Raw genomic sequence first — 26835 nt, 5'->3', positions numbered from 1 at the left:
TGTGACTCCAGCAGGCCATGTAGTTAACTAATGAAGATTTGTGCAAAGAAACTTGTTTGGTGAGTTTTATCTAAAATTTTGCACTGACCGATTTTAAAAGCCCCACTGAACTTATTTAAAGTCCTTACCAGTTAATTTCTTCACAGGTTGGAGCCGAACACTGATAGACTGATGTGTGAGTAAGGGGGAGGATGGAAGAGAGCGAGACATGCCCTCCATAATCCGAATGTGCTGCATACCTTCGGTCACTGGGAGTGGTGGAATAGCGTAGTCTGGTTCAAAAGCACAGTCGTTCTCTGTGGAGGTGCCTGTCAGGAACGTAAAAATAAAACAGAACAGTTTGTAATAAAAGGCAGCCTACTGTTTTTATCATTTCCTAGACTCAGGAATTTGCTGGCTTAGGCTGGCTAGACGCTTTAATATTTCCATACTATTTCTCAAAAAATCACACAAACTTTTTAGTATTGGACTGCTCCTTCTCATGCTCATCTTACAAAATGTTTATGCTTCCCATGAAGAAATTACATTTATACAATAGCAAACAGGTGAATGTCTGATATAGAGTAATGAACAACATAACTAGTTAGATTTTAAGTTTTATCATTTTGCTTTGTTAAGCATTCTGGAGTGATCAGTTTTCATGTAATTACTACCCTGGGCGAATAATTGATTTTTTTCAGCCAACAAACCAAAAAATCAGAACAAATCTTCATGTTGGTTCCGAAAATTTTTGGAATTTGTCAGCAAATTGGAAAAGTCCACTCAGCTTCAAAAAAGTGTGTGTGCACGTGTGTATGCATGTCCCTCTTATTACCTTTAGCCCAGTGGTTAGTAGGCCACTTGCCTTGGAGATGGGAGGGTTTGAGTCCCCACTGTGGAGCAAGGACTTGAACTCAGATATATCTCCTGTCAGGTTAGCATCCTAATCACCAGGTTTACAGGCTATTCAGGGGTTGGTTGCTCTCAGTGTCTCCTTTTGAAGCTGTTCCACATTGCACAAATATTTAAATACTCACTGGAGCAGGGACTTGAATTCAGGTCTCCCTTCTACCAAAGAAGTACCCTTACCACCAAGCTATATGTTATTCCGCAGTCAATCTTTCCTGTTGAAGCGGTTCGACTTTCTATAAATACTTAAATATTAACCGGGCAAAAGAGCAAGAGAGTGTGTGAGAATGACTCTTTGGCCTGGGAGACAGAAGATATAGACTCGGATCTGCTCTCTGCCTGGATTACACAGTGCATCAATATTTACCTTCTTCATTTTGCCTGCTTCTTCACTTTGTAATATGATTTATTTATTAATTTGAATTTTTAATACTCTGCAATAAAAGAGCACCACCTAGTGCTCTTGCTAATCTTTCAAAAATACACTAATAAATGATGATGAACAGGTTTGTGCTCACTAGTATCAGTTTTTGTACTCTGTCATGGTAGCTATAAATGTATATTGTATTCTATTTTTCAATTTCATTGCTGCTTTAAATAATTAAATACTTACATTATTTTATTTAAAATAAATATATTTATAAATGTATAAAAGACATTTACATTCCTAAATACAAATATTCCTAAAATGAAAATAAAAAAATTTGTTTGACATAGTTTAGAGTTTGGTTTTGTTTATAGAAGGATATTTGTCAATAGATATACAGAAATTCTTACATTATATGATATAAAATAGATCTGTTTTAAAATAAAGTGTAAGGAGTCTGTTCATAAAGGTTTTCAAATGTATTGTTTCTTATGACTTACAATCCCAAATAGATTTCCTCCAACCCCATCCAAAAGATTCCTGTCTGGTGCACACATCCAAAATTCTGGAATCTCAGACTAGTCAGAAATCTTTAGGCTCTAAAAACTACAGAATTAACAGACCTTAATGTGTATTTCATGCAATTCTATGGGACCATACAGAAACAGATCCCTTAGATTTCTATTTGTCCAGTGATGCTATCTATTGCTCTTTTCACTTCTCCCCTCTCATTTATTAGAATGACAGAGGAGCTGCGGAAGATGGAGTCTGTTACCTTATTATTTCTTTAACGTTCTTGTAGAACAGGAAATCTGAGCTAAATTGCTGGCTTACAGATGAGAAGTCATTCTTTACAAGGTTACCTGCTAATGGACAGACTAGATTTACTCAGAGCAGATACTGGGTCAGAGTCTCAACTGGTATAAATCAGCAGAGTGGAGCTATGCAAATTTACACCATCTGAGAATTTGGCTCATGTTTCTCTGATTCTTAAACACTTTATGTAGATAGAGAGCTCTACATTTTCTGCAGTCTTATCACTACGCAATAAAGAGTCTTTGGGCTAAGTAAAATACCTTTACCGAATTGAATTGTTGGCTTTGTTTGAACTCAGGTGATAATTTTAGAATCTAATTGAAGCTCCTCAAGGAACAGTACAGTCAAACGGTTCATTTTATTTGTCCTTGTTCTTTTTTCAAGTTCAAAGTCTATTCTGTATCTCACTGCCACTCATTTCTGCAATTGCTCTGGAACCCCCTTCTACCCAAAGCCCAAACAAAAAAACAAACAAACAAAAGAAAAGGAAATTAATAAAAGCTTTAAAAGAAGCTCACAACTCTACCTCAAGGAGAGGCTTAACCCTAAAAAGGGAGAAGTGTGAGAGAAGTCCACTGAAGCTCTCTGCGGACTTTGCTATTGATTTTCTGTGGAAGGTTCTCAGATATGATGGCATGGGGCGACAGTATCCCAGTTACTGCAATATAAGCAAACTGAAGACTGATGGGAATTATTATTATTTTAATGTAGAGAGCATCTGGAGGCAGAATTAATTTCTCCCTGCAATGTACGGAATGAGCAGATCTTTGCTTGTGATCAAAGTTATTTGATGCTCCTTCTCCAGTTACTAATTTTACCAGAATTTTTAAGCAAATATTCTGAATATTCAGTACGTTGGGACAAATTGCTAACAATTGTACAGAGACATTTGAATTATAGTACAGATATGTATATTTGCCATAGTGTATGCAGAGAGCAAAAAAAAAAATTTGGACACTGAGTAAGAAATATGGAAAATTATGATTTATTCATTAAGCCTCCCTTAGTTTTGCTAACTGATGGTCAAGTTCTTAGTTAAATAGAAGAGGGAAAATTAGAAATGATGCATGAGATTGTCACTCTTTCTTGTCCCTTTATGCCTGTTACAAGTGCTGGAGAGGTACAAAGGGTCTTGAGAAGCCCTGAATCCAGCTGGGGGAAAATTTCCCCATGTATAGGAACTGAGGAAAATTACAGGGAGTATGCTTGCGGCAGGAGGAGCATAGTACCAGCACAGAACACTGCAGAGATTCTGAGAAGCACAGCCACCCATAGGGCAGCCTGCTGTGACTTCGACTGGGGCTGTTAAAATTACACCACTGGCTACTCTGGCTCCCAGAGCAGCCCAGAATTGGGAAGGCATGAAGGTGACTTTGCTAGAATCATAGAAGATCAGGGTTGGAAGGGAATTGAAGCCACCTTAGCTCTTGTTCGTCTTGGGCTATGAGTTCTGTGCTACTCCTCTTAATTATTAGTATTTGGGGCCACAAAAAGAAATTTGTCAAAATCTGTGCTAGCCTCTGCTACACAAAAGTTGCAAAAGGAATGATCTGCATCAATCTTTAATTTTATAGCGATAAACTGCCACATATTAAATGCCACATTCTCTCTCTCCCGAGTAATGACAACATCTGAGAACTGTTCCTAAGCCAATTGTTTGGAAGCACGTGCTCAGAGGACCAGGATGGTACTTTGGGGCTTCATATTGTTCAGTTTCTTAAGTTACTGGCTTGGAAAGGAAGCTCAACTTGCCTGGGTGAAAATTAAATATTTGACAAAAAGTACCGTTCACTGAGTTGCTGTTCTTTTACAAAAGAGTGGGGTTTCAAACGTGTAATTTAGGGCATAATTTGGATCATTATCTTCACATTTTTAACTAGTTTCTTGAGGTCAGTTTTGTGATCAGGAACGGATTAACTGGTTTGTTAAAAATAAAAACTGATCCAGATTTTCACACATCACTTGCAACAAATCAGTTCTAATATTTGAAAAGAATTACTTAAGGACCTTCCGTTTCCAGAGGCATCTCGCTAATACACTGGAGTACTGTGGAGTTCTGGGATAACTTGCCTCCATATTTACAACTGTTATCCTTTATATTTTACTGCAAATATACATGAATTGATACCTGATGCATAAACTATACTTACTGAGCAGAGAATTATGAGAGGTGCATCTAAATTTCTCCCAGATCATCTCATTTCTTTGATTTTGCAAAAGATCAAATAGATTATCAGATGTGTTATAATTTTCCTCTCTGAAAGTAATTATTTGATTTCCATTGGATAGCTTTGTGTGACTTTCAGTAGTTTGTGTGAATAAATGTAGGTTTATAAAAACTAATTCACAGAGGATGGATAACAGAGCTGAATTGTCACATGTGGATAAAACAGAAAAGATAAATGCCTTCAATACATTATAATTCAGAAGAGACAACAGCCTGAGTTTACTGTAGCTGTCCAAAAAAGGCTATATCAACAGTGTAAAATAGTCAAGGGAATACATTATTCATTCACATAGCAGGAAACAGATTTAAATAATGCTGAAGTTCTCAGACAACGCCTTATCAGAAAACTGATAAAAAGTTACACATTTTACAGCTAAAATATATGGACCCATAACCAATCTCAAAGTCATGGAATACTTCACAACATAGCTGTATCCTTCTACAGTGAAAAACAAAACAAAAATTAACTATTATTGCATATGTATGCTCAAGTGCAGTACTGGATGCCTCCATGTAGGACTCTTAACATTCATCTGACAATTGATGAGCATTCATTACAATCCACGTTATTTTACTTTGCCCATGTATTGAAGATATAATCCTTAACTGATTTTTTTTTTTTTGCTTTTAAGATTTTTATAACCTCAAGGTCATTACACTGCAGTTTCTTTGATATGCAAATTTCCAATTAATTTAGAATGGATAACAATTTTTGCCATGATTGCTAAAAATACTTTCAGCTGGATGCTTTGGTCTGCTCTTTTCACTTCATACTGTTAAATATTAAGCACATGCCTAAATGCTTTGCTGGACTGGGGCCAGAGTGCTCAGCAGTTTGCAGGATGATGCCCCTGAGGGGCGCTATGCACAGGTTTAAAATTCCCTGAAAACACAGGTTCAAATTTCAGCATTCTGAGACAGCTTTAGTAAGCACCACACACTTTACTGCATGTGGTTCTCTGGAAGAGATGTGTAAGGCTTGCATGCTCTGCATTTGCTCCATTATAGTATAGGTCTGCAAAAGAATTTGTGGCCATAATATCTGGTACTTGTCTAAAGCTGAGGGGAAACTGAGAGTCCAGTGTATTTCTATATAAAATGAACAATAAATAAAGCAATAATGTGAACAAATAGCCATACAAATTGATAGCACCTGCCATCTAAATTCTCAAAATGCTTTGCAAACTTTAATGTACTAACCCTCATAAAATCCTTGTCAGGGGATGTTATCTTCATTTTACAGATACAGAAGTTGGGGCACAAAAAATTAATTGACTTACTTAAAGTCACACGGAGCAAGTAATTGGCAGAGCTGGAAAGAGAATCCAGAATCACTGGATTTCAGTCTCTTGCTCAAAACACTGGACCATTCTCTCTCTCTCTCTCTCTCTCTCTCTCTCTCTCTTTTAATCATTAATAAAACTTAAATTAAAAATGTTTTATTTATGGATTACCTACCAGATTTTAATTTTAACAAAAAAATGATTCTGAATTCAGTAAAAGCAAAGGAATATCTTTGGGATGGGGAAAAGGGAGAAATCAAAATTCTCATTTTTTCACAATTGCAAAATTCAAAAGGATTTGAACAGATTATTCTGAAATTTGCTTCAGTCAAACAGAATATCTTTCTACTGATTTATAAATCACTGAAACAAAGGATTTACAGTGACTGACCCACACCTTTAGCAGTATTGCTACAACATATACGTACACAAGACATTTCCTATACAGTGCATATACTAAATATTAAATTGTCTTCTGGATTATTTCAATATGACAAAATGTCATAGACTTAATAGATAAACATTTTTGTGATATTCCAAATTGTGTTTTGATTTATGTTGCAAGAGTCTGATCGTCTCACTTAAATTCTATGCATAACAAAATCTCTAAGCCCCTGTGGTATAGTATGTATAACATGTTAGCATATGGAATAAACATAGGTTACAGTTAATAATAATCACATGAAGCTTAAACACCCTTCATTTTTCCCCATGCACAAGTCAGACTGTCTCCTCTCCTGGACAGCTCTGAACCAATCTATTTTCATCTTCAGAACTCAATGCCAACATGATGACGCTTCTCCTGTCTGTACTAGCCCACATATTTGGCCTGCAGCCATATCTTAGGTTGTGCTCATGCAAGCTAAAAGTTAGGGTAAGTGGTATTTTGTTACTTTTTTCCTTTGTTTTCTTTCCCTTTCCTCTTAACTGTGACTATTCCAAGGGACACACTCATTCAGAGCTCATTTCAAGTGTATACAGAGAGAAAAAAAATCCCAATTTTTGAATGTTTACATACAGAAACTGAACTGGTGCTGGCTCCATGCTGTGTTTTTCAGCTACCACTAGGCTGAGTCAGAAGGTGGGTTACATGGGGATAGGAGCCTAGGGAAAGAGAGGAGGGGCATGAGTCTTGGAGGGTATAAATGGGTGGCATGGAATAAGAGGAGGGATGTGGAGCAGTAGCATGCCTCCAGTATTGCCAACTCTCAGAATTTTTTCGTTAGTGATGGGGTTTCCGACAGGGCTGGAGCTTGTCTTGTGATGACATGAGAGCTCCAGCCCTGTCATGAAGTTCAACCCTGCAGGATGCAGGTAGATTCTCTCCCCCTCTGCTCACTGTTTTCACGGGAGGGGAGGGTGAAAGAGGAATCAAAGTGCCCACCAGCTCAGTAGGTCTCTGCTCTTTCCTCCTCTCCAATAAGCAATGGAAATCGCGCCTCGCTCTTCCCCTCTATGCAACAACCAGTATGGGAATAGGCGAGAGGGATAAGGGCACCACTGCAGCCCCCCGAGACAAGGTTGGGGTAGAGTGAAGAGCCCCAGGAGTAATAGGAGGACTAGAGGTGAGGTTGGGAGAGCAGAACTGATGGAAAGATTAGGATGGTGGGCAGATGAGAGGCTGAGGGCAGCACCGATATGGGGGATAAAGATTGGAACTGGCACTGATATGGGGGCAGACTGCAGCACTCGTGTGGGGACAGAACAGATGTGGGGGCTGTGGGAGAGGCAGAATTGATGAGATAGGCAGATGTGGTATCAACATTGATGTGGGAACTGTGTCATGGTCAGGTGGCCAGACCTAGTAATAAAAGCCAGAGTCTACAGTCCTGAGACAGGAGTCCAGAGTCAGCTGGGTCAGGATACCGGGAAGTCAGAAGCAAGAGGCAAACTGGAGATCAGAACCATGTCAGGAACTAGAGTCAAGGTGGGTCAGAGGCAGGAGACAAACTGGAGATCAGAACTACGAGTCAGATGCCAGGAAATCAAGCCGCATAAGCATGAGCAGTACACGAGTAGGGTGACCAGATAGCAACTATGAAAAAACGGGACAAGGGGTGGGGGCTAATAGGCGCCTACATAAGAAAAAGTCCCAAAAAACAGGACTGTCCCTATAAAAATGGGACATCTGGTCACCCTAAGCATGAGGCACACATTCCATAGCAGGGTGAGGCCCAGTTGTTCACACAGCTTCCTGTTCCTACTGCAGGCTTAAGTAGGAACTGTGCCTTGACTTCATGGGTCACAGATCAGCTGGAGGGTTGGAGCGTGGCCATTCCCATCAACTCTGTGGACCTGGGCTCGAGACCAGCGAGTCATGACAAACTAGGATGACAGGACTGCTTTGGTTGTTCAGGGTCTCAGCTCCTGCCTGGGGTTTAAATCCACCTTTTCAATAAATGTGAAAGAGTGGGCAACACTCATTGTCACCACACACATTGGGAATGGTCAGAAGAGCTCAAAAATCAAGAGTCAGACCAAAAACACAATGTAATATTTCTTAAAAAATAAATCTCATTCTTTTGGAGCCATATTTCACTTTTATTGGGGATCTGATTCATGATTTTTGATCTCCTGAGGTTGGCAATTCTATATGTCTCAATTGTTCCTCATTTCAAAGGACATCACTTCTTTTAGTCTCAAAGTTATCTTAGTTTCCACAGAAATTTGGTGTCCCCTTCACATGTGTGGTTTCAAAATTATTTACTTCAGAAACAGAATCATGAAACTGCAGCTAGATAAGTAAGAGCCATTTACACTAACGGCATCTTAAGTTTACAACATAAATAATTTGTGTGCGTCTTTCATTTTGGGTCTTTGTCACACACTGAATTGCACTATGGGCCTCAGCAGGCTGAAAAATATTAAAAGGTGGAATGAAGAGATACTACCTGGATTTGAAATGAGGGAACCTCTTATAGAGGCAGCTCATGAGAGGAAGGGGAATAGAGAGGCTGGGTCCCATAGAGGAGGGGTGTGAAAGTGAGGCGAGAAACATTGGAATCATGAAAGTGAAGTGAGGAAGGAAGGGATTCCAGTTTATAAACGAGGTTTGTCTCCTCCAGCCACAACCTTTGAGTGGTTTCAGGTGAATGGAGGAGAGACAGGGAATAAGCCCTTAAATAATTGGATATTTTTAAAATTTTCATCTAATTTCTGATCCATTCATGGGACTTCATGTGCTTCCTCTGATGGTTAGAATTACACAACAATCACTGTGCAGAGTTCAGGAAATAAAGGCCTACGTTTTCAAAACATGCTCACATTTTTGCACACACATGCCATACTTGTGTGCAGCAAACAATGAGCATACAAAACAGGGTTTTCCATCAATACAATTGTTTTATAAATAACAAATAGATATCTAATGACTCAATATAGGTTTGTGAAAGACCATATACATTTACATAGATACATGATTAACATAGTTCAACAAGAAATGATTAACAATAATTTTAAAAATTAACGTATTAAAGTATGTATTAATGGTACCAAATAAGAAACAGGTCAGTCACTTTAATCATCAGGTTAACAAGATGCTATTTGGACAAAACTGGCCTTCTCCAGAACTCCTAAATGAAAGTTTATGAATAATGTATCTGTCCATGTGTTGGAGGGAAAGAAAGAGATAAAACCAAAATTTTATCTTGTTTAACTTGACCATTTCAATTACTAAACCATTTCTACATACATATTTTTATATATGCTGTCATCTACCTTTATATGAGTCCCCTTTTTTTTCCCACTCGCCATTTTATTATAGACAGGGCTCGCAGCATTGCCTACTATTAAAATTGTATAATTATATGATCTTGTTTTCAATAGCTTATAACTTTGCCAAACTTTAACCATCTGGGCTGAAATCTTCTATGCTAAGGGTCTGCCTCAGGCTGAAGTTTAGTGGAAAACTTCAGCCCAAAGAGTTCATTTGTTTCCAAGAATGAGGCTGGTAAAAAATACATTGTTTTGCTCATGTAAATTCAAGCACCTTAATTCTGGCATTTCCCTATGTTTGAGTGCTTGACTTTGCAACCTTAATAATGACCTTTTAATAGATTTTGTGTGTGTTATATAATGTTCTTCATCAAGTACACACTAGCAAACAACATACCTGCAGCCCACAGATTAGCATTTTTCCCACAGCATGAAAAGATCTTTTCCAGTGAATCACAGGTACGTCTAGCAAGTATTCAGCAATGTGCTTTGGAAGAATATAGTACCTCAGACCATCAAAGTACCTGATTGTTATGTCCAATCAGAACATTTTGAAATCTGCACTTCAGCTAAACCTATGTATATGTATGTCTGTATATATTTTAAATCTAAGCCAATTAAACTACATCAGAGAGCACAATCAGAGAAAATGGGCTAGATACTCCTTTTACAATTAATATTACCAATAATAGCTTTTGTATAATAAATAGAGAGCGGACTGAAAAGAACAGGTTATCATTTATTATTATTAATCTTTTATTCCCTAACAAAACTCCAGGAAAGCAACCTGGTTCTGAATGCAATGTGGCTGTCGGTGTGTGTAGACGCATTAGAATTCATTGTTTCTTTCTAATCTAGCCTCAATTCTTATTATTTAAGATATAAAATTCCAAATTAAAAAAACTATGACAGACAACAAACCTCTATCAACAGTCGCCATTTCACACGGTTCAATAGTTTTAGTTCCAAATACCCAGACCCCTAAATTTGCCTGCAGACTTCAATCACTCAGAATTCTTTTGCCAATACAATATTCTGCTGGCAACACTGGAACACAGCCAAAGAACAGAACTATTGCTCTGAAGTCAACATCACTTCAATAAACTATTCGGACTCTACAGCAACAACAGATTTGGGGAAGAAAAAGGAAAGTGAAACAGAATTACTCTTGGAATCTGGTGCAGAAAACCACAAAGTGAATGAGCAAACATACCACCTATGAGAAGCATGTTTCTATCGAATGCCGCCTTAGTAGGTTGGTGAGCTGCATTTAAGGCTCCAAACACCAGGACTTTCACAGCCCCAGAGAATGACCTAAAACATTATTTAACAGATCCAAATTCTCTTTTCTACTCTTACTCTATTGCTGCTCTCCATATGGACCTCCCACCTCAGTATTGGAGGATGGAGAAACTTGCCAGAAGGAAATGGTGTTCTGCTGCTGCATTGCAGTGAAGGACAGGGTTTCCAGAGCCCACACTAGATGCTACTACCCAGGCACTCCTCTCCAGAAGTGGGTGCAGAAGATAGGTGCCTGCTGAGTACCTCTGCCACTGCTCTGTGGAATAGTAGGAAGAACACCTTCACCCCCAGCCCCCAAGAAGATCCCCAGTCCACAGCCTGAGGAACTGAGGATGTGACGCCCAGATATGTAAATTAATAGATACTACAGTATTTGTTTGAAAGGGTCCCACTAGAATATTGTGCACCATACATGATTCCAGCTTCATTTCAACTCTTAAAATTGATCATTTTGTACCTTTCTGATGGTTATTAAATTTGTGTATATCTAAATTACAATAAAAGCTACAATAAACCAGAAGAGCTGGATATCTTATCAAAACAGCAAAACTGCACAAAGTGCTAACGTAAGAGAAGTAAGCTCTTGAAGGAAAATGATATGAACATTACCTTGCCCAGATCGGCTCTGGCGGGATTCTACACTTGCCTGTCTTCGGTCTGGTGGTTCCTCGCTCCCTCCATCTGCATGAGAACCAAAACAGCATAAGTATATCAACATAGCAGATAGGTCAGGTAGATGCAACTTTTCCTCAAATACCATCACTTATCTTCTAGGAACAGCAGAAAAGCAGGTCAATCTTGTTGTGTGAGTGACAGAATTAAAAAGGAGGAAAAAACAATTGACTATATCTTGTATGGTATTTTTTTTATTTCTGTATTGCCCACTACAGTCACAATGCATGAGGTCCTTGCAGATGCATAGACTAAAAAAAAAAAATAGATCTGTGTTTAATTTTCTTCTGCTGATCCCAGACTTCTTAATAAAATCAGAATCATACTTGTGCTTTTTCCATGAGTCAATTAATTCCTTTGTCTTGAACAGTTTTGTAAAAATACAAAATTTTTAACATATGTGAAACAAGTCCACAGTCAGCAGTAAATTGGAATACTGTGTTAAATATTGCTTTCCTTTGAAAATAACTGTTTAAACAAACCAGCAAAAAAAAATGTTTCTTGTTATCGCCTCCTGAAACAGTATAGTAAAGCTGCAGCAGTAAACAGTAACAAGTAAATCTTGCCAGACAGATGCTGAAAGGAAGATGTAAATATTTTACCATTAATTACATGCCACTCTTCATTGATCAACTGACCAGTTTAGTAACAAGAGATGAGCAGCTCAATAGAGATGTTTCAGTACATGTAGCAAAGACAAGCTGAAAGCAGAAACAAGGAACTAGTAATTAAATGCATCATACTCTGAGAGTTACTTTAGCCTAGCTGTACAGAATGTTAAAGACCATAACAACATATACAAATATAGCAAGTACATGGTACAATCCAAAAGCCATTAGTCCTTATCCAGGCAAAACTTCTAATGTCTTTAAGAAGAGCTTTAAAGTGTTAAAACTTCTTAAATAGGAGGTTTACATCAGTAAGAACTTCAGGGCTGGGCCAATAGCTTTGAGTGTACAGAAAGGTAAAACTTATGAGTGAAATAAAAGTATAGTATTATATTAAAATATATAAAAGATTTTTATAGATAAATCAACTGAACTTTGTGACAACCTGCTCAGTGATTGTATGCAAAAATGCTTCTTTTTTTTGAATGATCCTGCTGATTCTGGTTTGAGAGAGACCCTACACTTCAACTGGGGCATATCAATACAATTAGTATGAGAACGTCTAAAACCCAAAGCTTTGTTTCTTGGCTAGGAAGAGCAATGATCCTAGGACAGCTGTCCACAAAGGCCAGTTTCCTAAAGCAAGTTACAGCAGCTTGGCAGCCCTTGTAACTCATGTCATCTGCTTCTGGCCTCAGGGCCATTATAGCAGCTGGGTGGCACCAGGGTGCAGGGGAACTCCAGCCATGTCACTTTCTCTGGTCATGTTTCTATTCTGGGTGTGGTGTCAAGGAAAAGGTGTCATAGGAACTATTCTAGCAGCTCTACAACTTTCAAGAATCCCACTACATGGGGTTATCCTCCTGGGGTTCACTACGCGGAGTTTAGAGCTGCTTCGTGCCATTGGAGTGGCACAAAGCAGCACTAATACAACTGAGGATGGGGTGGCTATACCTACATTTTTAGTTCATAGTATAAAATTCTTACTGGAAAATTCCTTCCCTTGGTTTTTGAAAATTATTGTCCATGAAGACAGAATGAAAATCACCAACAGCCCCCTGGCTACAAGCCCAGATTGACAACCTCTAAATCATGGAAGTTTCAAATGAGTGCTTTCATTCAGAGTATGAAAACACAGTTCAAGATGATGACTTGGTTAACTGAATTTTTTATAAAGGGCTCTACAGAAATATCACAGTAGATGGAAAAAAAACAGAGAAAATCTGTATCTGTGAAAAAGGGCATGCATTATTAAAATATCAAAAGGTACACACTTACTTTTTTTACTTTTATGATCTATACTCTATCACGTAGAGCATTCAAATAAAATTTAAAAATCTTATTAAAATTATTTTAAAAACTAGGTTAAAAGGATAGGTAAAATATTTGGTGCCATGAAATTGGTTTTTAAGTAGTAAAGTTATTTGGAATATCAGATAGTACCTCTTTATGCACTGCCTCTCCACAACCATTTAGGTAACAGTGATACTAGTCAGTTTGATTATACTTGAATTAAACACTTTTGAACAACAAAGTAAGCTAATATGAGCTGTGTTAAGCATACATTTTCACTGGCTAGCATAGAAAAACATTATAAATTATCTTTAAAATGCCTTTCACAATAATTTAGAAGCTTAAAGAGCTCCATGTTCCCCAAATACCCTAGTGTATGCCTGAAAAACATAGCAGTTTCAAAGATACTGAAAATCTAATTAATCTAAAATCTAATCTAATTCCACATATAAGGGCTAAATTGTTCTTAAAGGCCACTCACTGTTCTGAGGGAGGGCTGTCCTGAAGAAGCAGCACACACATGCAGTGTGCACTCTGGTGTGAAGTTTAGTAGGGAATGAAGGGAGATAGCTGGTGTACCATGATCCCACGCTCACCTCAACCCTTCCTTTTTTGCACATTTGAGCAGGGCCAGCCACAATTTCTTAATGCCCTTTATAAAAACAATGTAATTAGAATTTAGGAGACAGAGATGCTTAAACTACCAGATAAGTACCCAATGAAATTACTATCAATAAAGCAACCAGTTACCAATACTGGTTTCACAATTATCTGGCCTTCCAATTTCCCTTTAAGCAGTGTCTTCACAAACCAGCAGAAACCTCCACTAACATAGGATTTATTTAATTTATTTGAGCATGAGCTTTCGTGAGCTACAGCTCACTTCATCGGATGCATACTGTGGAAATTGCAGAAGACATTATATACACAGACACCATGAAACAATACCTCCTCCCACCCCACTCTCCTGCTGGTAATAGCTTATCTAAAGTGATCATCAAGTTGGGCCATTTCCAGCACAAATCCAGGTTTTCTCACCCTCCGCCCCCCCACAGACAAACTCACTCTCTTGCTGGTAATAGCAAGGTGAGGGTGAGAAAACCTGGATTTGTGCTGGAAATGGCCCAACTTGATGATCACTTTAGATAAGCTATTACCAGCAGGAGAGTGGGGTGGGAGGAGGTATTGTTTCATGGTGTCTGTGTATATAATGTCTTCTGCAATTTCCACAGTATGCATCCGATGAAGTGAGCTGTAGCTCACGAAAGCTCATGCTCAAATAAATTGGTTAGTCTCTAAGGTGCCACAAGTCCTCCTTTTCTTTTTGCGAATACAGACTAACACGGCTGTTACTCTGAAACCTGATTTACTTAATGTATACCAAGACAAATCACATCCTGTGCGTCTTTACCTTATTAAAGCAAACAACAGAGGATGACAGAGAGGAAAAGATGAAGAGGCTCAAAGTTTAAAACTTTACACATCATGTACTGTTATCTAGGATGGATTCCTACCAAAGTTGTGCAGTGCTACAATTCTGAGAACTCACTTACCTCATTTGTTCTATTTTATTGTCTTGAGGCCTTTAACATGTTTCCTGCACCTTCTTATGTGTCCCTGACTGTACTTTTTGAAAAAGTTCCTGTTTTCCTTTGGACATAATTTTGTACTATACAGCGGTAGTCACGAGTATCAGTTAAGTCCCAGTTTGTTGTATTTAACATGGTATCCCCCAGTGCTCTCAAAGGGTTAATAAAACTAACGTGCCATTGTTGTAGAGCCATCATTGCTGCAGTCGCTCTGTATGTAGTGATGTGTCTCTTTGGACAGGAAGTGTGATTGGTTTCCTTCCTCCCGCTCTTGAAGTCTAACGGCCAATCTGCATCTAATTACAATGGGATCATATTAATCCCAAACTGCTGTTTCCATTTTAACAAAGGCAACAATAATTTTCCATCAAACAAAATGAAGCAGTAATAGTAGAGCTCACTATCTCGCCTTTAGTCAGGCAGTAAACAACCTGCTGGTTGGAAGTCTGAAGCCTTTTGCCTTAATCAATCAGTATCCTTTTCTGGCTACCACATTTTCATCCACTTTTCAACATCACACCCAAACTGTAGAACTGAAATGGTTTTCATATTCTTTTTCTTTTAAAATAAATATATTGTTGCCCTTTGCCCAGGGGAGGAATTTTTGAGGCCTGGAGGAGATTTATGCAACACAGAGTCAGGTATCAACTTTGTCTGTTTTGTTTATTTACGAAATGTACCATTTCCTCAAACAGAGGTAGCAACTAACTGCACGCAGGCAACTTTTCCTCTTGAAGAAACCTCAGGTAAGGGCTGCTGCCCCATCTTAGAACGGGTCTGTGTGTCTCACTCTCCAGGACTCTCTCATACCCAAATGCTTGAAACACTCTATAAGAAGCCCCCATGTTATAGTCCTGAGAAACCCCTAGTCCAAGGCTCCTCTCCAACCCTATGGTCTGGAAAAGGCAGAACCCTCCTTTTGTACAATTACTCTGCAATACAAAAAAAGCTCAGAAAGGTCTAATTGCCCAGACAACGAAGAATGCTTGAACACACTCAATAACCCTAACAACTCTCTCAGGACATTTACTGCAATATTTTAAAGTATCCACTTTGTGACACAACAGTTCAAAATGATATGTACAGAACTCCAGGTTGCAGCCCTGCAAATATCAGTAACAGGGCAAGCAGGCAAGCAAAAGATCCTGCCACAACTCTGCGGGAAAGCAGTTGTACAGGAATTTCTGCTAACATGTAACATTCAGCAATAAATTGTTGAATCCATCTACAAATAGTTTGGGAAGATGCAATATGACCCATGCGATTTTTAGCATAAAACATGAATAATACATATGGATTTATGAAAACTTTTAGCTCCATTTCAATAATATGGAAGAGCTCTTCCTGAATCCGAAGTATGTAAAACAGATGCCTGCTTATTAGTAAATGGTCTTGGAAAAACTACTGTTAAATTAATTATCTGATTGATGAGAAATTCAGAAATCACTTTTGGCAAAAACCTGGGATCATGTCTAAGAACAATGCTATCTTTATGAAAAACCATAAATGGTGGATCGGCCATCAACGTATTTAATTCACTCACACTTCTGGTTGATGTTATGGCAATAACAAATGCCGCCGTAAGAGATAAATAACACAAAGAACCCTCAGCCAGGGGTTCATAAGGTGGTTTTGTGAGTGTAGATAATGCATCTGAAGTTATCATAACTGATAGTGAAGGTGGCTTGAACTGGATGCCTCTGAGGATATTTTCAATGACTGAGCACCATGTCAACGAGTTCAGAATGTCTCGAGGTAGGGCAACATTTGAATACTGTCCAGATTTATCCTGCAGACTTGAGAAATCCAATACTGCACTGGCCTCTTTTTCAGACTCACAAATGGACTCTCATAAGTAATAATTGCCATGAGACCCAAAAGAAATTAACTTTATGAATGACATATTTGAATGTTTAAAATATATTGCACCATTTTTAAAAATCTGCCCTCAGGTAGAAAGGCTTTCCCTGCTACTGAGTCCAGTTGGACACAGAGTAGACTTTTTGACATTCAGAAGTAGCGCTAGGGCTGAAAAAAAAGGTGGTTATATAAGAGATGTGACTTAATAGGTCTTCATGAACAGCATCCTTCAACAACCAATCATCCAAAAATGATGAACTAAAATACTCTGCTTTCTCAAATGAGCTGCTACCACAGAGAGGCACTTTGTAAATACTCTTGTTGCTGTGGACAGGTCAATGTAATACGCTTCTATTTGCTGATAAAATGGGCTAACGTGTCTCCAAATAGAGGAAGGGAAGGATCCTTGTTAATTGGCTCTCAATATGTGATCCTCACATCAAATCTAAGGACTGCTGGTCAACAAAGATGACCTGGAAGGAGTATCTTGTTTAGATTTAGGCTCGATCTGAAAGATCTCTTCTTGTGTTGGTTCTGGAAAGATAAAGGGTGCTGGTGTTGTAGCTCATGCCTTTGACTTGATGAGAAATAAAATGAGGAAGACTGTGGATAATAATATCTCTGATAATGGAAAGGAGTAGAAGATCATCTCCTAGTAGAAGAAATCAAACTAAAAAATTGGGTTCTTTGAGCTTGTCTCTTTGAGCTTTCCCAGTAACTCATCCATCTTTTCACTGAAAAGCCCACGACCTTCACCTTAATACTAGTATCCAAAGCCAGAGAAAAAGAGCAAAGCCAAGCATGTTTCCTCAGAGTAACTGAAGAAGCCAATCCTTTAGCAGAAGAGTCTCAGGCATCAAACAAAGCTCTGAGAGCATGCATTGCCACATTCTGACCTTCCATTAGGATTGCATTTGCTAATCTCCTGTTATCATCCAGCAAATCCTGCACAAACAATATAGTCTTTTCCCAGAGGCGGAATTCATAGCAAGCCATAATTGCTTAACAATTTGCTATCCTAATACTTAGGGAAAAGACAGTTACATTTTCCGTAACTGGTGTTCTTTGAGATGTGTTGCTCATGTCTATTCCACAATAGGTGTCCGTGCTCGCCACGTGCACCGGTGCCGGAAGTTTTTCCCCTAGCTGTACCTGTAGGGGGGAGCACCCTCCACCCTCGCGGCGCCTGCCTGGCACGGTATAAGGGGGAGCTGCGTTCCCCCCACCCTCAGTTCCTTCTTGCCAGACAACTCCGACAGAGGGGAAGGAGGGTGGCATGTGGAATAGACATGAGCAACGTATCTCAAAGAACACCAGTTACAGAAAAGGTAACTGTCTCTTCTTCGAGTGATTGCTCACGTGTATTCCACAATAGGTGATTCCAAGCTACATCTCTTGGAGGTGGGTAGGAGTTCACAAGTTCTTAGGACGGAGTACCACCCTGCCGAACCCGGCATCATCCCTGGCCTGGGAGACGATCGCATACTGCGAGGTGAACATGTGAACCAAAGGCCACGTGGCGACCCTACAAATGTCCTGGATGGGGACATGGGCCACAAAGGCAGCCGATGAGGCCTGCGTCCGAGTCGAGTGCGCCCTCACAATGGGCAGCGGGGGAACCCCCGCCAGCTCATAACAGGAACGGATGCACGAAGTGATCCGCTCAGAAAGTCGCGGAGTAGAAATCAGCTGACCCTTCGTGTGCTCAGTTGAGGCGATGAACAGTTGCGAAGACTTTCGGAACGGCTTGGTCCGCTCAAGGTAGAAAGCCAGAGCTCGCCTCATGTCAAGCGTGTGGAGCCAACGTTCCGCACTGGTCATGTGAGGCTTGGGGCAGAGGACTGGCAGAAAAATGTCCTGACCCACGTGGTAGGCGGAGACCACCTTCGGGATGAATGCGGGGTGTGGGCAGAGCTGGACCATGTCCTTATGAAAAACCATATATGGCGGTTCGGAGGTTAGGGCCCTGAGCTCCGAGACCCACCTGGCCGATGTGATAGCTACCAGGAAGGCCACATTCCATGAGAGGTGAGACCAGGAACACGTGGCCAGTGGTTCAAACGGGGCCCCCATGAGATGAGCCAGCACCAGGTTTAGGTCCCACTGAGGAACCAGGGACTTGGAATATGGGTAGAGACGGTCCAAACCCTTAAGGAACCGCCAGTCCCTGGGCCCTCAGGTGGAGGAGGTAATCAAGGATAAGCTGGATCGGGGCGGCCGTCAGGGAAACATCCTGGACTGCCGCCCACCTCGAAAACTGAGACCACTTTGCCACATAGAAGCAGCGACTGGAGGGCGACTGGAGTTAGAGGAGGATGCGCTGAACCTGTTCTGAGCGCGTCCTTTCCTCACCACCTAGCCACTGAGCAGCCATGCCGTGAGGTGAAGCGTTGCTAGGTTAGGATAGAGGAGGTGGCCCTGGTCCCGAGAGAGCAGGTCCAGGCGGAGCAGCAACTGCCATGGCAGAGCTACTGCCAGCCTCGAGAGGGTCCCGTACCAATGCTGCCAGGGCCCCGCCAGGGCAACAAGGAGGACCCTGGCTTTGTCCGTCTTTATTTTCTCCAGGGCCCTACTGATCAGAGGGAATGGGGGAAAGGCATAGAGGAGCTGGCCTGACAAGAACAGGGTAAAGGCATCAGAGATAGCGCCCCTCCCTAGGCCACCCCTGGAGCAGAGCCGGGGGCATCATCGGTTCTGCCGGGTTGCAAATAGGTCCACCTGGGGAGTACCCCACTTTTGGAAGAGCTGGTAAGCCACTTCCTGGTGTAGAGACCACTCGTGCTGAGAAGAAAATCCCTGCTCAAGCAATCCGCCCTTCTGGGCGCCTGGCAGGTGGAAGGCTTTTAGGTAGATGCCGTGGGCTATACAGAAGACCCACAGACTGAGGGCTTTGTGGCAGAGGGCAGAGGATAGGGCCCTGCCTTGCCTGTTCATATAGAACATCGAGGTCGTGTTGTCCATGAGGACCCTGACTACCTTGCCTTCCAGGTGCGAGCAGAAGGCCATATACACCAGTCGCACCACCCTGAGTTCCTTGACGTTTATATGAAGGGGTAGGTCTTGTAGAGACCACAGGCCCTGGGTCTGAAAGTTCCCCACATGGGCCCTCCAACCCAGGTCCGACGCGTCGGACACCAGCTACAGCGACGGGGCCCTGTCCCTGAACGGGACCCCTTGGAGCATGCTGTTTGGGACAGACAACCACCGCAGGGAGGTGATCACCGAGTTCGGCATGGTGAGGACTTTGCCCATTCTGTCCGCAGCCTGGGAAAACTGCGAGCTGGAGGGGCCTCATTCTGAGTCTGGCATGACGGTCCACATATGTGCTTGCAGACATGTGACCCAGCAGGTGCAGGCAACCCCTGGCTGTTGTCACCAGGAACCTTCTGACGGAGTCTATGAGCCCTTTCAGGGTCTCGAACCTATCTGGTGGGAGAGGGGCCCTGGCCAACGTTGCATCCAGTAGTGCCCCGATAAACTCTATGCGTTGGACAGGGATTAACGTGGACTTGGTATTGTTTATCAACAGGCCCAGGGTAGTACATGTGGACAGGAGGAGCGCGACATGATCCCTCACCTGCAACTGGGAGGTGCCTTTGACTAGCCAGTCGTCCAGATATGGGAATATTTGGACCCCTGCCACCTGAGGTAGGCTGCTACCATGGCCATACACTTTGTAAAGACCCTGGGGGCAGTGGACAGACCAAACGGTAGGATCGTGAATTGATAGTGACTCTGTCCCACCACGAAACGGAGGAAGCGTCTGTACCCCTTGAATATGTGGATGTGGAAGTACACATCTTGTAGGTCAAGGGCAGCGTACCATGTAGTGGTTCAGGCCTTGCAGGTCCATGATGGGCCTGAGCTCCCCTTTCCATGGTGAGCCGCGACCATTCCAGGAGTAACGCATACAACCAACTGGAGAAAAGGAGCTTTATTGGGGGTAGGTCCCTGCTGAGAACTGGCAGGGTACCCCCGAGCATCCCGTCAAAAGCGCCTTTTGCCCTCCTGCTTGCCCTTAGAAGACCCAGGCTGGGGGGGCAGGCCGGGATTGCCGTTGTGGGCATTTTCTATAGTCCCGCTGCTTTTTCTGGACGGCCTCATACTTCGGGAGGGAGGCCTGGGAGGGAGCCTGCTGCAGCTTGGACTTGGGTTTTGTCGGAGGAGGGACATAGAGGCCCAAGATCTGGAGGGTCGTGCAGGAGTCTTTCATGCCATGCAGCCGTGTGTGTTTCCGCAGCAAACAGAGAAAGGGAGATCCTGCATTGACGACTGTGCTTCGCTGGAGAGCCCAGAGAGCAGAAGCCATGACGCCCGTCTCATGGACACAGCCAAGGCCATGGACCATGTGGCCATGTCCACTGCATCCAAAGCGGCCTGCAGGGATGCCCTTGCAGCCACTGTCCCTTCCTCTACGAGCGCCTTAAACTCCTTATCGCTATCCCGGAGGGAGTCCTCAAACCTGGGGAGGGACTCCCAGAGGTTAAACTCGTAGTGACCCAGGAGAGCCTGATGGTTTGCTACTCATAGCTTGACGACGAATAAACTTTTCTCCCGAAAGTATCCAGCCTCCGAGAGTCTTTGTTCTTGGGGGTTGGGGCTGGTTGCGCCTGCCACTCCCTGTGGTTGACCAACTCGACCACCAAGGAATTGGGCGCCGGGTGGGTATACAGATACTCGTGTCCCTTCATGGGTACAAAGTACTTGCGCGCAGCCTTTTTAGAGATGGGAGCCAACGAGGCTTGTGTTTGCCACAGGCCATTTGCAATTCTTGCCACTCCTTCATGGAGCGGCAAGGCTACCCTGCCCAGTGCTGAAGGGGACAGCACATTGAACAGGGAGTCTGAGGGCCCTTCCATCTCCTCAGCCTGGAGGTGGAGGCTCACTGCCACCCTTTTTAGGAAGTCTTGGTGAGCTTGGTAGTCCTCTTGCTGGACGGAGGGGGGCGGGGCCGCAATCAGCTCTTCCGGACGGGGTGAAACCAGTGCGGTGCTTTGGGTGTCGTCTGGCACTGGAGGATCCACCACTTGGTCAGACTCCGAGCACAGTACCGAGGACACAGGTCCCACCAACCTTTTTTCTGGCAGTCTAAAGATGGACGCCGACGGTGCTTCCGAGGCCCCGGCCACTGAGCGAGCCCCCACCGGGAGCTGTGCTGGAGGCCACGGTGCCCACTGGTACCACCGGGCCGGCAACGATGCTTGGTGCCACTGTGCTTGCTGCGGCACCGGCAGGGCCGGCTTTTCGAGCTGGCTAGGTTGGCCTGTAAATGGGCGGCTGCGAGGGGAGGCCAGGCTGGCATATGATCCACTGCTGCCTCTGGACCGGGAGTATCAGCGGTGCTGAGACCTACATTGGCCACGGGATTGCGATCTCAAAGCGGAGGAGTGGCACAGACGGTAGTAGCTGCTCCGCGAATGGCCTCGACGGGCGGACCTGCGTCGGTGAGACGCCAGCGGTTGACACCCAGGGCTACCGTGCCGTGGCGGAGACTTGGAACAGGAGTCCGAGCGGGAACAGCATCGACGATCGTGCCGCGACCGACTGCGGTATGTCCTGCAAGACGAGGATGGTTGGCGACGTCTGCCATGGTCCTGTCGATATTGACTTTGCGAAGACGAGTGGTGCCAGGAGTCCCAGTCGGACGGCACCCATCCGGACAGTCTGGCCAGTGTTGAGGGCGATCCCACCTGGACTGAGCCCTGAACGGTTGCTGGGCAGTGAGCGGTGTCAGGAACATTCCCTCAACCAAGACCAAGACCGGGCCAGTGGCGACTGCGGTGATCCCAGCGGCGGCTTGCCTCTGGAGCGTGAGGCCGACATGGGCGGAACTCTGGGCACCGGCATGGACATGATGTCCCTGGCTGCCTGGAGGGCTTCGGATGTAGATGACATCCAGACAGGCTTGCTCCAAAGGGGCCGGGCTACTCCGCTCAACATGAGCTAGAGGCCTAGGGCCTGATGGGGATTGAGGACTACCCAACATGGGCCTAGCCTCTGTCCCAGACTTCCCTCAGTGCCATTGCGAAGAGGGAGTCTTTCCGGTCCTCTTGGCGTGCCCCGTGGACAGGGAGCGATGTCGACTGCACGATGGTACCGGAAGGTCTCCGTGTACCGACGCCGCAATGCTGGGTACCAGTTCAGAGCAGCATGCCGGGGTCGGGGCCAGCACCGACTCCATCAGGATGGCCCGGAGCCTATTGTCCCTTTCTTTTTCAGTCCAGGGCTTGAAAGACTTACAGATCTTGCACCTTTCGCTGATATGGGTTTTTCCCAAGCAACGCAGACAATCTGCATGCGGGTCGCTCCTTGGCATAGAGCGCCACAAGAGCAGCACAACTTAAAGCCTGGGGCGCAGAGCATGCCCCGGCCCGGGCTCAATGACTAACTAAACTAACTGAATTAGCTAACTGACTTCACGTACTACTGAACAAACGAAGAGTTCTGGGGACAAGCTGCAGCAAAGCTGGAGCTGAGCAGTTCCGACGTACCTTCACTGGCGGCAAGAAGGAACTGAGGGTGGGGGGAGCACAGCCGCCTTATACCGCGCAAGGCAGGCGCCGTGGCGGGGGGGCGCTCCACCCTACGGGTACTGCTAGGGGAAAAACTTCCGGCACCCGTGTACGTGGCGAGCACGCACACCTATTGTGGAATACACATGAGCAATCACTCGAAGAAGAATCAATATTCTTTCCCTTCCCTATCAGCAGGATTGCAATGTGCTTGTTCAGACCTCAATCTGCTACTGGCAGTACCCACCAGTCGTGGACTAGGTACACAGCCTGTGTGAAAATATGAAAACTGCTCCAAGGGTATCTGATGTAATTTGTTTGCCTTCTTGGAAGCAGGCTGGCCAGTGGCAGGCATGGACCAAACAGTCTTAGGATCCAGCAGACCACTGAGAGTTAGTTATGATAACCTACTATTGGAGATAGCCCCAACAATGTTGAACACTGGATGGAAGGATTCCTCCATGGCTACTGAAGATAAGTGCAATATGGACGCCATGCGATCCACCAGGTCATGGAACTGCAGAGCATCCTCACAGCAACCTCTGTACCAGATGACTGGAGGATAACTATGTAACACAGATTTTTTTAAAAAGACTCCAGAAGTGATCCTGGCAATTACAGGCCGGTAAGCCTAACTTCAGTACCAGACAAACAGGTTGAAACTGTAGTGAAGAACAGAATTATCAGACACAGATGAACACAATATATCGAGGAAGAGTCAACATGGCTTTTTTAAATGGAAATCATGGCTCACCAATCTACCAGAATTCTTTGAGGATGTCAACAAGCATGTGGACAAAGGTGATCCAGTTGAGACAGTGTGATTGGACTTTCAGAAAGCCTTTGACAAGGTCCCTCACCAAAGACTCTTCAGCAAACTAAGCAGTCATAGAATAAGAGGGAAAGTCCTCTCATGGATCAATAACTGAGTTAAAAGTGAAGAGACAACGGGTAGGAATAAATGGTCAGTTTCCACATTAGAGAGAGGTAAATAGCAGGATCCCCCAAGGATCTGTATTGGAACCAGTTGTGTTTAATTTATTCATAAATAATCTGGAAAAATGGGGTAAACAGTGAGGTGGCAAAGTTTGCAGACAATACAAAATTACTCAAGAGAGTTAAGTCCACAGCTGTCTGAAAAGAGTTACAAAGGGATCTCACTAAACTGGGTGCCTCGGTGACAAAATGGCTGATGAATTTCAATCTTGACTGAAATGCCTCATAGGGCCAGCTGAGTAGTTTAGAATGTGGTCTATAACAGACAGACGACTACTGTTAAATTCCTTTTGCCAGTTACACAGAGAATAAGAAACCAGAACAATTATGTACAGTAACATTCAGCACAGGTTATAAATGGGTCTGTGCTACTTGTGTCTTCTGTTTCTAGTTCCTTCTTTTTCTTCTTCTACCAATTATCCTTTTAAAAACCATGGCACAACAAATCCCCTACAAGCAGAAAACAAGTGCATTTTTTGAAGTGACTACCCCCAGGGAAAGGGGAAACGCACAAGAGGTTTCAGCAACCCTAAAAAAATAATCCAGTAAACAAACCACTGCATAGTAATTACCAGACCAGCCTTTGAATACAAGCTAGATCCATCTGCAGCCAATTTGATCTCATGGAAGCAATAATACGCTGCCTCCAGCTCACCTCATCCCAAGGTATTCATGTTTATGTTAAAGGCAAAGAGACCAGGTAATAAAAACAGCAATAAAGTGCCATCAGCCTGACACTGCTACTCCTTTACTTAACTGCAACTGTCCTTAAAGCACAGAGAGTACCTATTTCTTTCTTTAAAGTTCTTTACCTCCTTTTTATCTGACAAAGCAATCATTAGCAGCAGGCAAGCACAAGGGTGGGTCATGTTTCTCAATGCATACTGGGAAATCTGCTGCAAGAACAGACTGCATTAGATATGCCAGGGCTCTATGAAGCTGTTAACAAAGAGCACTCCAACGTAATAGCTTGAGTCAATATTTGTAAAAGTCTGAACTATACAGTGACCCTACACTGTATAAAGACTGTTTGGAAAACACAGGACACCCACAATAAACCAGGCCAGTAGTTAGAAACTGATACGATTCCAGCTCAGTCAGTCATCCCTGCCAAAAGGAAGGAGTACTTCATGCACACTATATCTAATACAATGTGGCTCAAAAGGCTCACAACTGCTATCAGGATTCTGAAATACACACATGTAAAGTCAAATTACCAAATTTGATCACAGCATGCTGATTACAACACGGCACTGTGGCAAGATCAATCCCATGGCCTTAGGGCACCGTTACTATGTGAATGACCAGCTCAGTTCCCTTTCCAGATTGTGTGTGTGTGTCTCTGTCTTATCAGGGGCTTGCAAGTACCATGGAGGTTCAGAATCCCAGTGGATTCAGGTCAGGCTAAGTAATGGCATGCTCTAAATGCAGCTATTTAGTATTTGTCTACAGGAGATTTATCCCTAAAAAGGGGTAAAATTTTACCTCAGCTGGACAGTAAAACAGAGGTTAGGAAAGAGGAAACCAGAATAGCACAAATGCATTACTAAAAAGAGACAGTATAATGTATCCAAAATTTCTTCCTAATAACAAGGTTTACATACAATTTAACAACACTTCTTCTCTTAAAAAAACATGCTCATTACAAAATTACTATATTTTCTAACAAATGAACATTGCTATTGAAATCACTCAAAAAAGGGATTTAATAAAAAAGGAGACAATATCATAGGGATGGGCAAACTACAGCCCGTGGGCAGCATCCGACCCGCCAACTGTTGTAATCCAGCCCCCAAGCTCCCGCTGGGGAGCAGGATCTGGGGCTTGCCTGGCTCTGGCGCTCCAGACGGGGAACAGAGTCAGGGGCCGCTCTGTGCGGCTCCCAGAAGCAGCAATACGTCCCCTCTCCAGCTCTTATGTGTAGGGGCAGCCAGGGGGCTCCACTCTGCACGCTGCCTCCGCAGCTCCCATTGGCCGGAAACCCATTGGCCCTGATCCCCCTCCCACCTTCCAAACCTCTCGGTCCCAGCCTGGAGCACCCTCCTACACACCAAACCCCTCATCCCCAGCCCCACTCCAGAGCCTGCACCCCCAGCAGGAGCCCTCCCCGCCCTGCACCCCCCGTCCCAGTCCAGAGCCCCCTCCCGTACCCTGACCTCCTCATTTCTGGCCCCACCCCGGAGCCCACACCCCCAGCCAGAGCCCTCACCCTCTCCCACACCCCAATCCCAATTCTGTGAGCATTCATGGTCCACAGTAATTTCTATACCCAGATGTGTCCCTCAGTCCAAAAAGTTTGCCCACCCCTGCAATATCATCTAACACAATTCAATCCCTCCATACAGGGGTTGCTGCGCTAAAACTCTGTGCGTGTGACAGAATCCAACTTATAAAGGGCCAGCTCATATACACAAAACTTCAATCTTTAATACTGCCAGTATCCTGATTCCTTCGTGAACATTACTTTTGCTATTTAAACAGAAAATATTTCTCCTTAATGGCTTTCTTATTTCCATCCACCATCACTCTTACCTATGAATGTAATTTTAGAAAGTATTTTTATTTTGTTTTAGATGTATTAATTTATACTTTTGTTCTGTTCTTTATATTAGAATAACAGCTGGATGACTAGACTTACAACTAGAATACAAAGCAGCAACAAACTTTACAGTAGTCAATCAATGGAGTGCGAAAGCTCAGAATGCAAA

General features: G+C 43.3%; 1 protein-coding gene across 10 annotated transcripts in view; it reads right to left on the bottom strand.

The window, feature by feature from the left end:
• The window catches only part of TANC2 (tetratricopeptide repeat, ankyrin repeat and coiled-coil containing 2), a 683096-nt gene that overhangs the window by 334920 nt on the left and 321341 nt on the right, over window positions 1–26835 (bottom strand). For 6 of the 10 annotated variants that reach the window (XM_074940790.1, XM_074940791.1, XM_074940792.1 and 3 more), the window contains 2 exons: window positions 11207–11278; window positions 129–308 (listed from right to left, as the gene is read on the bottom strand). In XM_074940790.1, coding sequence (XP_074796891.1) covers window positions 129–308; window positions 11207–11278 — 252 coding nt within the window. The remainder of the gene's footprint in view (window positions 1–128; window positions 309–11206; window positions 11279–26835) is intronic. The other 4 variants (XM_074940795.1, XM_074940797.1, XM_074940798.1 and 1 more) reach the window with 1 other exon arrangement.

Source organism: Natator depressus, chromosome 27 (genome assembly GCF_965152275.1).
Source record: "Natator depressus isolate rNatDep1 chromosome 27, rNatDep2.hap1, whole genome shotgun sequence".
Taxonomy (NCBI): Eukaryota; Metazoa; Chordata; order Testudines; family Cheloniidae; genus Natator; species Natator depressus.
Note: the sequence above shows the minus strand (reverse complement) of the source record. Positions and strands in the feature narration are given on the sequence as shown.